Source organism: Opisthocomus hoazin, chromosome 15, assembly GCF_030867145.1.
Source record: "Opisthocomus hoazin isolate bOpiHoa1 chromosome 15, bOpiHoa1.hap1, whole genome shotgun sequence".
NCBI classification, from domain to species: Eukaryota; Metazoa; Chordata; class Aves; order Opisthocomiformes; family Opisthocomidae; genus Opisthocomus; species Opisthocomus hoazin.
The window spans coordinates 23711584-23723882 of record NC_134428.1 but is presented as its reverse complement, the minus strand read 5'-3'; the positions used below and the strand labels follow the sequence as shown (position 1 = coordinate 23723882).

Here is a 12299-nt window from a genome sequence, read left to right as displayed (position 1 = left end):
CCTCCTGACACCCACCCTGCAGATATTTATAAGCATTTGGAAGCCAGGCAAGTTGGGGACTGAAACCACTTGAACAAGAGGAAAGAAAATGCCACTTCAGCAGTAGCATCTTTGGGTTCAGTTTTTATGCACAGTTAATGTTGCCAGGACAGTAGGAAAGTCATGCAGCACAGAGGATTGGTAGCTGTGCTACAGGTGTAGTTCAAAGAGTACCTTCAGTGTGGGCTTAGCTGGGTGCTTGGCTCCCATCTCAAGGCACTGGCGTGGTGAAATCGGCGCAGTGAGGAAAGCTGGGAGGGGAAGACATCACTTTCAACAAGGAGGATCCTCCAATGTGGGCAAAATGCCATATCCTTTGGCTTCCTCCTTCAAACAAACCCTCAAATGTCTTTCTCCTCTCTCAGTCCAGCCTCCGCAGTTCCCCTTGTGCCAACTGGGGCACCAGCAGCAACTGGGGAAGCCGACGCTCCAGCTGGAATAGCCTGGGCAGAGCCCCAAGCCTCAAGAAGAAGAACCAGTCAGGTGAAAGAGAGTCCTTGCTCTCCGGGGAGGGGAAAGGCAGCACAGACGATGACTCCGATGACGCCAAGTCCAGCACGGTCAGCAGGCCCTCGTTGCACCGCCGGGCAGAGTCTCTGGACTACCGCAGCTCCCTGGACTTGCCTGAGCTGCTCCAGTTGCCGACCATGCGCCACTCGCTCAGTATCAGCCCCGTGGCCGTTCTGCCTGCCGAGTACCAAGACTGCAACGGCAAGATGGTTCACGTCCCCAGCGAGTTCTTCCTGCGTGTCGACGGCCACAAAGAGGATGCCATGGACTATGAGGATGACATGGAGGATGTGAGTTGAGGGGGAAACTGGGCTGTCATGCGTTAAGTGGCTTTTCCACTCCAAGAAGGCTGATTAAAAATCAGGCTTTGAAATGTGTTACTGCCTAATGGCTGGTGTAGACAAAATGAATCCAGATCCAAGGGATGGACATCCACTTCCAAAAGGGGGTTTTTTAGCTAATGGGTTGGGCTGTTACCTTGAGGTGGTCTCTAATGAGGTAAAACTGTAAGGGGTTGTGCATGCATTTGCCTTATATCTGGACTGGTTGAGATGGTCCCCTGGGCCCAGGATGCCTCCAAAACTGAGCTGTAGAAACAACAGCTAGCTAATGTCTTCACTCACAAGAGCTGTTCGCCATCTCAAAGGCTTGAAAGCCTAGAAAGAGTGTTCTCTGTTTAACTTTTTGTTTGTTTGAGGCCTTTTTGGTTTCGGCACAACTTTGGATTTCAAAATGGTACCTGCCTAGACAGTCTTGCTTTGTTATGTTCATATCTTACTGTGTAGCAGCCTCTTTCTTCCACCCCTTTCCTCCCTGTTTTGTTGGACAAATGCGACAATGCCTGCCACACCTTTGTCCAAAGGCCGTGACTCCTTACGGGCACTGTGAAATGCCATGTACTGCCCCCTTTCACGAAAGGACTGTGAAAGTTGAAGAGGCAGGAAAATAAAAGAGGAAGAAAAGGTGTTTCTTCTTTTCTATCCAGAGTTACTGCTACCGAATTCGTAAAGTCCTGGAGCCCTACAAACCACAGTGGTGCAAGAGTCATGAAGACTGGTCCCTCTACTTGTTTTCCCCACAGAATCGGTAAGAAATCCCAGTCAAATGCCAGCCCACCAGGTTTTTGTGGTAATGACATGCTACATTTCTAGCTAGCCTTTCCTTGAGAAAAATCCCTCTCTGATGTAGAAGCACTGAGAGTTTTAGAAATCCAATTCCTCATTTTTAGGTAGCTTATTCTGTTACATGTGGGTAGAATTGTGGCATGGTTCACACCATGCCTGTCTAGGAAAGAAGGGTAGTTTAACCAGCATTAATAATAGCTGTTATTACATCTTTTTACATCTTGTTTACTGCATTGATAATAATGGCTGAAGCTTGTGGAGAGACTAGCTTACCACCTGGGTTGATGCTGCTGGCACGATGCTGAAGACTTTCAAGGACGTGCCATTCGGGTGAGAGTCTCTTGCTGATATCTGAAGGATATTTTACTCCCCACCATTTCTTCAGGTTCCGAGTGATGTGCCAGAAGGTCATTGCTCACAAAATGTTTGATCACGTGGTGCTGGTCTTCATATTTCTGAACTGCATCACTATAGCACTGGAGCGACCAGACATAGACCCACACAGCACAGTGAGTACCCGAGTCATTTTCTTCCTTGGTGCAGCACCCCCATCTTAGTCTTGTCAGGGCAAGACCCTGCAAGATGAAAGATGTTTGTTTTCTAACATCTTTTAAGAACTTGCCTCTCTCTGTTGTTCTGTGTTTTACAGGAAAGGATATTCCTAAGTGTGTCTAATTACATCTTCACTGCAATCTTTGTGGCTGAAATGATGGTTAAGGTAATTACATCTTCATCCTATGGCCCTTAGTCAGGCCTGGCAAAGACCAGAGCATGATGTAGTTATGATCTGGATGAAGATTTAAATGTCTCTCTTCTCCTGGCTGTAGGTGGTAGCTCTTGGCTTTTTCTCTGGGGAGAACACCTATCTGCAGAGCAGCTGGAACGTCCTGGATGGAGTCTTGGTCTTTGTATCTATCATTGACATTATTGTCTCCATGGCATCAGCAGGCGGAGCTAAGATTCTGGGCGTCCTTCGCGTTTTGAGACTTCTGCGGACCTTGAGACCTCTCCGGTATGTTCACCGAGTTTGCTTTGTGTTGATAGATCAAGGAGTTTGAAAAAATGCACACGATCCATCAAAGTCTTGCTTAATAACACAAAAAGATGAAACACGGTATGGGTAGAATCATCCATGGGGAGCTCTTATCTAGTGAAACTGTTTGAAAACAGTGAAATTAGTTGCAATATAATTCATCTGCGCCAGCATGGAAAAGAGCGGATGGAGTTTGGAGTGAGAGGTGTTATCATACTCCGGCAGTTAGTACAGTGAATGCCTCCTCCGCGCTGCATTTTTATCACTGTTTTATCACTGTTTTACAAATCAGTCTGGCTCCTTGTTAAACTGCACAACCTCGCAGTCATTCCCGAGCAACGAGGTTGCCTTGGCTGGGAGGGAATTTGCAATTGAACAGGTGCTGACAATAATTTGATAAGCTCCAGCATCTATACCTGCTGTCCCGTGCCTGCATATCTAACATTACTGCAAAACAATTCAACTCTCAGCTAGGAAGAGGAAGGGGAGACGTTTTCAGTATTTGAGAAGAGGAATAAAGAGAATTCGTATTTTGTTTACGATTATGCAATAACAAAGAGTGTTAATGCTTGGGGGATTTTTATCAGCTCACAGCTCCTGTTCTATTTCCATCCTGCTTGGCGAGAAACACAAGCCTTTTTTCATGAAATTTCAGGGGAAATAAGATAGGCACCTCCTGAGACCTGTAGGCTTTGTGATGGAGAGCTGCTTGCTGATGAGAGTAATAGGAAGAGGTGATCTTATTTAGGCCCATGACCACAAGAACAACAGCTCTTTCTCTGCCGCTCTGTATTTCCATAGTGACAAGTAACTTTGCGAGTGTTTCTGTCTCCTCTCTTGCTCCCACGCTCTGTTCTGCTGGTGGCATTGGGGGCCCCTTGCAGTGCTGGCTCACCGGGAGCCACTCAGGGTCACTCTGGCCAAGCCTTGGCCTGGCAGCGCCGCGGAGCCCCGATCTAACACACATAACTAGGAACAGAGAGCAGGGCATAGGCAATTCACAAGTAAATGTAAGGGGAATAACGGGGATTGGCCTTGGAGAATAACTAGGCCAGATCCTATTAATAGAGAGGAATTCATCACCTCTCACGATGGCTTCGCTTATCACAGCCTTTTCTAGGATTACTCCAGGGACCATTCCCAACACTTTGTAGGTGCAGTTCAGACTGCCGCATTATTTGCTGCCAAACCAAGACCCTGTTGAAATGCTTTGTCCCTGCAGCGTACAGCTCTCCTCTTTTCTCTGTGTTTGGCAGGCACGAAAGCATCGTTAGCTGTGCAAGCTCAAGCTACCTGCAGGGACTCATACCCTCTCCCCTCTCCAGGCCCCTCCTAAAAATAGCTTTGATGTTCTTCAGTCAAAACACCCACCTTCCCAGAAAAGCCTGCTTGGGCTAGTTACGCTTAACGTGTGCAAACACATTTTTCACATGCCCCTGGGAAAGCCGTTCTCCAGACATTTATACAGGAAAGGAAAACACTTGCTCTCCAACACACCCAAAACCTCTCACGGCCTCGCAGCGAGCAAGCTGCTCTTTAATGGGTTGACCTTTTGGCTGTGAAACTGTTGATCACAAGTTCCTGTTAGCTAAGAGTCAATACAGGAACTAATTAGGAAACAAATTGAAATTACTTTCTTTGAGAAGCTGTGATGGGGCCCAGGCCAGTAGGGCAGGTGAGCACTTATTCCTGTAGAAAGAGGTCGAGACGTGCTCTCTCGTACCACTGCGAAGCTGTTTACGCATGTTGTGTTGGGAAGCAGGCTCCTGCCTGGTGTGTGCCCCGCTGCTTGGATCAGAGACCTCAGAGGGCGTCAGCTCTCTGCACTGAGGTACAGGTAGCCCAGTAGTGGGAACCTCTGTGATATTCTGCCCATAGACAGTGTTCCATTCTCACCGTTCCTGGTGAGCAATTGCCCAGCACCCTGCTGACAGGGTGTCTTACACTTTTTTAATTCCATCTCACGTGACTGTGAATGTTCTGGTTGTCCAAGTCAGTCACTGATTGTCTCTGAATGCTGCCTGCAGGCAGGGGAGGGTTGTGTTAGCTCTGCTGCAGCCCAAGCAGAGGAGAAAAAGCAACCATGTCATAACAGGGCGTGCATGAAAATTAAAAGCTTTATTGTTTTGCGTTTTTTCTTTTTCCAGAGTCATCAGCAGAGCCCCGGGTCTGAAGCTGGTGGTAGAAACCTTGATCTCCTCCTTGAGGCCTATTGGGAATATTGTTCTCATCTGCTGTGCTTTCTTCATTATCTTTGGGATTTTAGGGGTCCAGGTAGCGTATTTCACTCACCACAGCCATCTGTAAGTGACTGCTGCAAATGAGAAGCTGTTTTTCTCACCATCTGGGGTTAAGGTGGAAGTAATGAGCTTAAATGTCTCCAAAGGGAGATTTTAGTTAGGTGCAAGGAAAGAAGAGCCGGGCTCTAGAAGAAATGCTCCGGGGTGGGGTTGGCATCTGCTCATGGGAAGGTTCTTAGGATTAGAAGAGCAGATCTACCAGATGAACAACACAGCACCAACTAAGCCTGCCTGATGGTAGGGAATGGAAAAGACAAATTCCCAAGATCCCTCCCGGCTCTGTGCGCTGGGATGGATACAAGATCTCTTCCTCAGAGGGGAGATTGTCATCCTCCCAACAAGACAGGGCAGGCCTGCAGGGTCACCTTCCTTCTGCATCTGAGGCAATGCACAGCAATGTCTAAGGGCCTGAAGCTTCGCCAGAGGAGTTTTCCTGCCACGTGTGTTAAGACGGGTGTCTGAGCTGGAAGGAAAGGAAAGGGATTTGAACTTGGCAAACAACTCTACTAGGGGAAAGAAAGATAAATTGGGACAGATTTTTCAAAGCTGCTTCTTTTTTGTTTTTTCTTTTTTTGTTGCTTCTCAAATACAGCTTTTTAAAGGCAAGTTTTACTACTGTGATGGCTCTGATGTAAAAAACATCACTACGAAGACTGACTGCACTAACGCACGCTACAGATGGGTTCGGCGGAAGTACAATTTTGACAATTTGGGACAGGTAAAATCCTCATTGCAGGGATTTTCTGTACCGGTTTTTAATGGGTGAGCGCTTAAAATGTATTCCTTGAGCAGGGTGTGAAACCCCCATCATAAGAAGTTTCCAGGAACGATGTAGGCATTCATCTATCAGAAGCAACCCTAACTGGGTAAAAATGGATCAGGTCACCTGTTGGTCTCTCGCAGCCAGACTTCCTAGGGTTATACGATTCCTTGTTTATAGGAGAGTGTTGTCGTGAAGCCACTGCTCCTGCATGCACTCCCTCATGTACGGACCTCAACTGCCACTTTTAGTCTCTTGACTTCTAGCTGTGATGTTTGCAAATGAAAAAAATAAGGTGCTTTATACTGGCTGAAAGGCAAGACAGCCCATAGCAGGAGCTGGGATATACTGTTGCTTTTTAAAACCCCATGACATTGGGCCAGCCTGACTTTTAATCATGCTTTGGTGACCAGAAAGCCTGATGTGTCCGAGCAAAAGTCAGAAGCAAAAAGAACATTAATGACCATAGTTTGCTCACTTTTAAGCCAGATATAGAAATGGGTAAAAGCAAGCCACAATATTTTGTGTTTCTCCACCAGCTCCAGGCCAGATGATGTGTTATGAGCTGTGGATGGGTTTCGCTGAGCATTGTCTGCTGTTAGTTTCTTTAATGGGGACTAAAGTGCAAGACCAATCTCTGCTGTTTGTTTTCTTATAGGCCCTCATGTCCTTGTTTGTCCTCTCCTCCAAAGATGGCTGGGTGAACATCATGTACGATGGCTTGGATGCCGTGGGTATTGACCAACAGGTAAACGTACTGCAGAGTCCAGATGTGTTGCTCTCGGAAGTCTCATGCCTGGGTGACTCTGGTGTTTTTGAAGTCCCAGGAAGAAGCAGATCTATAGGACCTTCTTGAGTTCCTGACTGCCTGTTGGGCTGGCAAGGTTTTCCATTCTCCACTGAGTAACTTTTACAGTGGCTGCGCCCCATGTAGTAGACAAACAAGCACTGATGGCGTTCTTAATTAGAATGATGCTACTTGAGGAGGGCCACACGTGCCATTGCACCGCAGCTTCGTGGAAGGCATGATGAGTAAGAGCAAACTCACACAAGATGGGAAACAACCAGGAATGTTGTGAAAGAGACGTTAAGTTTGTGTTATGTGGCATTTGCAAAGGAAAGTCAAGGGTCTTAAATGAGTAGTACCCCATCGTAGCTATGGTAACACTATGTACTTAATTTTCCCCTGCTTCTGAAGATCTCATAGCAACTGAGAAACATTAACCATGAGCCCACATCTTTAAAAAAAAGATAAGCTGGAGCCTATCTTCAACTAAAATGATCTCGCAGGTGGGATAATGCACGTCCACTGAGATTTATCTGAAGCTGTATGAAATAAATGCCAAAATAATGAAATCCTGTACAGAGGCTAGGATGGGTTTTACAACAAAAGTAAAATTCCAGAAAGTGGATGAGAGGAAACTGTTTTGGGAAAAATCTCCTAACTCCTCCCAGCCCTCTCCTCCTCCCCACAAAAGCATGCTGTTCTGTCTTGTTGCTACAGAGTACCCAAAATCCTGACTTACCCACATCTTGTCTATGCTGCTTCTCTTCTCTCTTGTTTTTTAATTCCCCACCTCACCAGCCCATCCAGAACCATAACCCTTGGATGCTTCTCTACTTCATCTCCTTCCTGCTCATCGTCAGCTTCTTCGTGCTCAACATGTTTGTAGGGGTGGTGGTGGAGAACTTCCACAAGTGCCGACAGCACCAGGAGGCGGAGGAGGCCCGGCGTCGGGAGGAGAAGCGCCTGAGACGCTTGGAGAAAAAGCGCAGGAGTAAGGAGATATACCTGTCTGGTCGGTAGACTGCGTTACAAACCAAAATCTTTCTGAGCCCTGCCTGCTCCCAAAGCAAGACTTTCATTTCCTTTGGTTTTGTTTCCATGGGATTCAAGAGGTTGTTTTGCTTCATTACCTCTTTGGCGGTACCTTAAGTCCTGGGTTGCCAACACCCTGGAATTGTCCTCTCCAAGCCTGATGTAAAGCATTACCTGTTTACTTGGTTGGGGAGAAAATCCTCCCCCAAACGGAGTCCTCCCTCTGTTGTGCTCTGCAAGACAAAGGTGTCCCAAGCACCGAGCGAGCGCTTGCGGTGTGACTGAGGGATGGAGTGAGTAGACAGCCACAATGCTTACTGTGTGCCTGAAGGCCAGTCCCGAGGGTCACCCTGTGGCTTAACGTGCCGCTTGCATCTGATGATGGTGGTGGTTTGATTTATTAATTCTTTTCTTACACAAAATAACGGCGATGCTTTTTGGAGTCGTAGCGCATGGCCCCGCATGCCACAAACATGCTGCATGAGGGCATGAACAAACCGACAGCCCTGGGGAGAGGAACGGGGCCCCGAGAGTGGGGCTGTCCAGAAAATTCTTCACTGGAAGATGTCCATTACCAGAGATGCTTGCCCCATCACAGGCTGGGGGAGCCCTTCACTGCTGAGCTGGGACTCATTCTGTCCTTGCAAACAGTCTGCGTGGAAATGCTGGCCAGATGCAGGGCCATTAGGGTGCAACAGAAGGCCTTTAGCTGAAATCTGCTTCTCAGCAGATCTAGTAGGAACCATCAAACCAGACCAAGAAAACACCTGAGCTTGTGCTCCTTTCCTGACCCAAACCTTCCCAGGGATTCTCACGTGTTAATTCTCACCTCCACCGCTCCTTGGCAGGCTCCACCAGGGCAATGCCTATAGCATCTGGTGGGTATCGCCAGGGAAACTGCCGGGAAACCAGTCTCCCCGACTTCCCAGCCCGTTTTAGTGAACAGGGGTAGCCTGCCTGAGATGCTGGCAAGCCTTTTTTGGAAGTGAGGGAAAATGGCTTGGCCACTGTGATGAAAGCTCAGCTTAGTCAGGGGTAAGGCTTGAGCGTTTCTGGCCCTCCTCGCCGCAGCAGTCCTGTGGCTCTTTGCCTAGCGCTGTGCTGCCCTGTCTAATCTCTCCTGTAAGGACCTAATATCTCACCATGACAAACAGCTAGCTGTCTCCCACACATCAAGCCATAGGTGTCCATTTTCAGCTGGGAAAACTGGAGTTAGATAGAATAGTCTTTTGCCTGGCTCTAAGGACGTAGCAGTCAGAGGCTTTGCTAGTAGAAACCCCAGCCAATTTCCTCAATCCGTCCATGTTTGAGTCCAAAGCCAGGCAGCTGTATCCCTCCCAGCTCCTCCTCTGCTCTTGTGGTCCTCTTTATTAGAGCTATGGGAGACTTCAGCACTAAAGGTCTATGCCGTGGTCTCCACAGGGCCTTCACAACAGACTGACCTGACACCACAGTGAAGGCCAAGCCCATTTCATTGTAGCTAGTTGTGAGTGAAGTAGCTGGGTTAAAATGAAACCTAGATCAAACTAGCCAGCTGCAAATGGATGTTGAATCTCTTCAGAGATTTGGAAGAGTTCAAATGCAATTTCATTTCCCTTTTCCCGTTTTGGTTTTTGAGTTTGAGGTTCCAGCTAGGATTAGAAGCGGAACTCCTGAAGGCAGCGTTTCCAACACAAAAAGAGATATCAGTTTCAGGCTCTCAAGAGTCCTCCTGCCTGTGCAGTATTTCTACACCAATGTGCTGAGTCAAGAAGACATTCAGATAAACTCAAAGTTTATATGGAGAAAAAAAAACCAAAGCTTATTTACAAAGAACATTGAGTGTCCTTAGAGAAAATAGACTGGGGCACAGGTAAGGAGGGATCGCTTAACCACAGCCGGTTGCTTTTCCTAATTAGTAAGTAAATCTTAATGCACGCCTGTCTGTGGTTCGCTGCTTAGACACCAAGAAGAGCCAGTCCCTATCAAAGTGATGGACACTGTTACATTGCCCATCTTTATCCAGCTGTCTCGAAGGACAGAGTCAAGGAGATATTTCAGACCGCAGCCCCAGGCATTGCACAGATGTGGGTTGTAACATTTCACTGAGAGCACGTGGGGAGGAGGACAGCTTTCTGGAAGGGGATCAAGTCCAATATAGCAACCGAGAGTCTAAACGTTTGGCCATGTGCTGGGCTTCCAGGAGGTTACCTCAGATCATCTGGCTCTGAGGTCTCCTCCCTGCCTGAGTTCAGCGTGGACAGCTTGGCATCCAAATTTGAGTTGTCAACAAGGTGAAATCAAATATCTGATACACATTTGGGGGGATTATTATTTACATTTTAATGGATTTTTTTATAATTTAAGTGGGAGGAGCTTTCACTTCCTGGGTAATTTAGATGATGATGGATTTGGTGAAGAAATGTGGCAGACTCAGAAAGATGCGAGATGTGGTTGGTGCTGTGCGTGGCAGTGAGTCTCTGCAGAATGTCTGTGTGCACATGCAGGCATGGGATGCTGCACGGTGACAGCGGGCTGGCCAGCTTTCTATGTGCTCCAGCACTGTGTGTCTCACCCATACGGAGGAGCAGGTGAGAGACCAGTGCCCACTGGGCAGGATGGGCACAGGAGACCGGTGATTCTGTGGAGGAGCAAGGAGCCTGCGTTGGGAAGCCCAGCAGAGAGCCTTGCTTTTCCTTCAGCTGCCATTTCTAGCATTTGGCCTGAACAGACCGTAAGGGGAGGAAAAATGAGGTCTGTTGACAAGGGTAAAATCCAGCCTAGCTAATAGATGTACTCTCTGAGCAACGCCTGTCCATCTGGACTCGGCCTGTCTGCCTGGCATCTTCTCCTTGTGTCCTGTCTCCTGTCTGTAATGTCCCCTGTGTGTGTTTCTGTGTATTGAGGTCTTTGGGCATCTGTAGGTACCTACACACACAGAAACGCACCAGTGAGCCATGGTAGGCGTGGGCTCAGGCATGGAAATGGGTTAAGCCTCAGCTTCTCGGTGCCTGGATGGTCCCATCCATGCAAGCCCTAGGTACGAACCCCAGGCTTTGCAGGCTGGGTCCCGGATTTGGACCCCGTGTGCAGATCAGTCAGCCTGGCAGAGGGATTGCTCCATGGAGGACACAGCTCCTACATTAGACACCGTGCAAGTGGGATGGGGAATCACCACCTGTCTGTTTTGGCGATGCCTCTCAGGCCTTTCAGGAGCCTGGCAGGAGAGTCCGTCTCAGCCCACATCTCTGCTACCAGACACCACCTCAGACCTTCCCAGAAAGTTTCTTGTTTCTGAGGGCCACTTTCATGAAGAGACTGGGACAGGGTGACAACCCACACCCCTTGTCAGCGTGCCTTGTCTCTCTCTGCTCCTGCGACAAGCAGAGCTCATGGACCCAGCACATCAGCGAGGCACTGCAGCAGCGGCCGCAGCACCCAGCCTGCACAACTGGGCTGCAATGAGCTCAGCTGAGGCCAGGGCCAGCACTGAAAGGTGGCACCAGCTTTGCCAGTTCACTGTGCTCACATGAGAGAAGAGGGCAGGGGGTTGAATACACTGTAGAAATGTACGTGGTGTGGTTTTAAAGGCAGAAATGCACAGCGTACTTTTTCACGTGAAGGTAAAAATTCAAGCTAAACTAGAACATTTTTCCGATGCAGTCACTACCTCCCATCCACTACATCTACTATGTAAATAAGTGTAGTGTAATTTAATAATCCTGCAGCTCCTAACCTTTTAATGAGGTTCTCGGAAGACACAAACTGAAACCAGCCTCCCCAGATTAAAGTTTTTGATTAAAACCACATGGATCAGCTGGATCTCCTCTGCATTCAGGATACGGGGCCAAACCCAACCCGCGTGTATCTGCGGTGAAGCCAGCAGCCGCTGGCCCACTGAGCAGAGCACGGTGTCGGGTCAAAGGCAGGCGATAGCTGGGCTTCAAAGGCTGCAGGCAGGGTCTGGGTGACTCTGTGTGCCAAGAGCAGAGCAGGCAGTGCTGAAAAAGCTGGACATGCCTGACACGGCCCTGGGGAGGCCCTAGCTGGGGAGCAGAGGGTGCCTTTCAGCAGTGCCACCCAGTCACTAGTCGCTGGGATGGCCCCAAAAAATGAGAACTGAGGAAAGGCAAATGCTCTTTCCTGATTTCTGCTCTGGACGAGAGGAGCGTGGCCACAGCCGCGTGTCTCTGACAGAGATTTCCCAACACAGAGCAGAGCGTCTGGGCGTTGTAGAAGAGGCCAGTTTTGTTGTAAGACCCAGCAGAGATGCCTTTCAGAGCCCTGACTGGAAGCCTTTCTCTCTAGGGGTGAGCAATGGTGGGCAGCACACAGTGGTATATAAATTATTCCATCCTCTCAATGCCACAACTGTCTCTGTATCCAGCAGAAACATTTGAGCTGTAACTTAAATTTTGGGCACTGAGTGTTTAGTACTTCCAACTAGGGAATTATCAAACCATCTTGCTTATTTATTTTTCCAGGCAGCTGCAGGTATAGAACTGCTCTGTGCCAAGCATGCATATAAACCCATTAGGGCTTTCTAATGTTTCATGCGGAGAAGAATAATGGAGGAGCTGTAGCTAGCAATTGTAATGCCAACCTAAATGCTTTTAAGCTAGGAGACAGTGCTTCATTAGTTTTCATGTCAGCAGAATCACAAGCAAAGAAGTTTAAATACTCTTCAGAGAGGTGAGATTGAAGCATTAGCCAACATCTAGAAGTGGGAGCGAGA

At 48.2% G+C, this 12299-nt stretch overlaps 1 protein-coding gene across 5 annotated transcripts in view; it reads left to right on the top strand.

The window, feature by feature from the left end:
• Positions 1-12299, top strand: part of CACNA1H (calcium voltage-gated channel subunit alpha1 H) — a 257855-nt gene that overhangs the window by 215291 nt on the left and 30265 nt on the right. For 4 of the 5 annotated variants that reach the window (XM_075436243.1, XM_075436239.1, XM_075436241.1 and 1 more), the window contains exons 17-25: positions 405-839; positions 1535-1635; positions 2059-2182; positions 2323-2391; positions 2501-2685; positions 4854-4980; positions 5599-5724; positions 6425-6514; positions 7352-7565. In XM_075436243.1, the coding sequence (XP_075292358.1) occupies positions 405-839; positions 1535-1635; positions 2059-2182; positions 2323-2391; positions 2501-2685; positions 4854-4980; positions 5599-5724; positions 6425-6514; positions 7352-7565 (1471 nt within the window). The remainder of the gene's footprint in view (positions 1-404; positions 840-1534; positions 1636-2058; positions 2183-2322; positions 2392-2500; positions 2686-4853; positions 4981-5598; positions 5725-6424; positions 6515-7351; positions 7566-12299) is intronic. The other variant, XM_075436240.1, reaches the window with a different exon arrangement.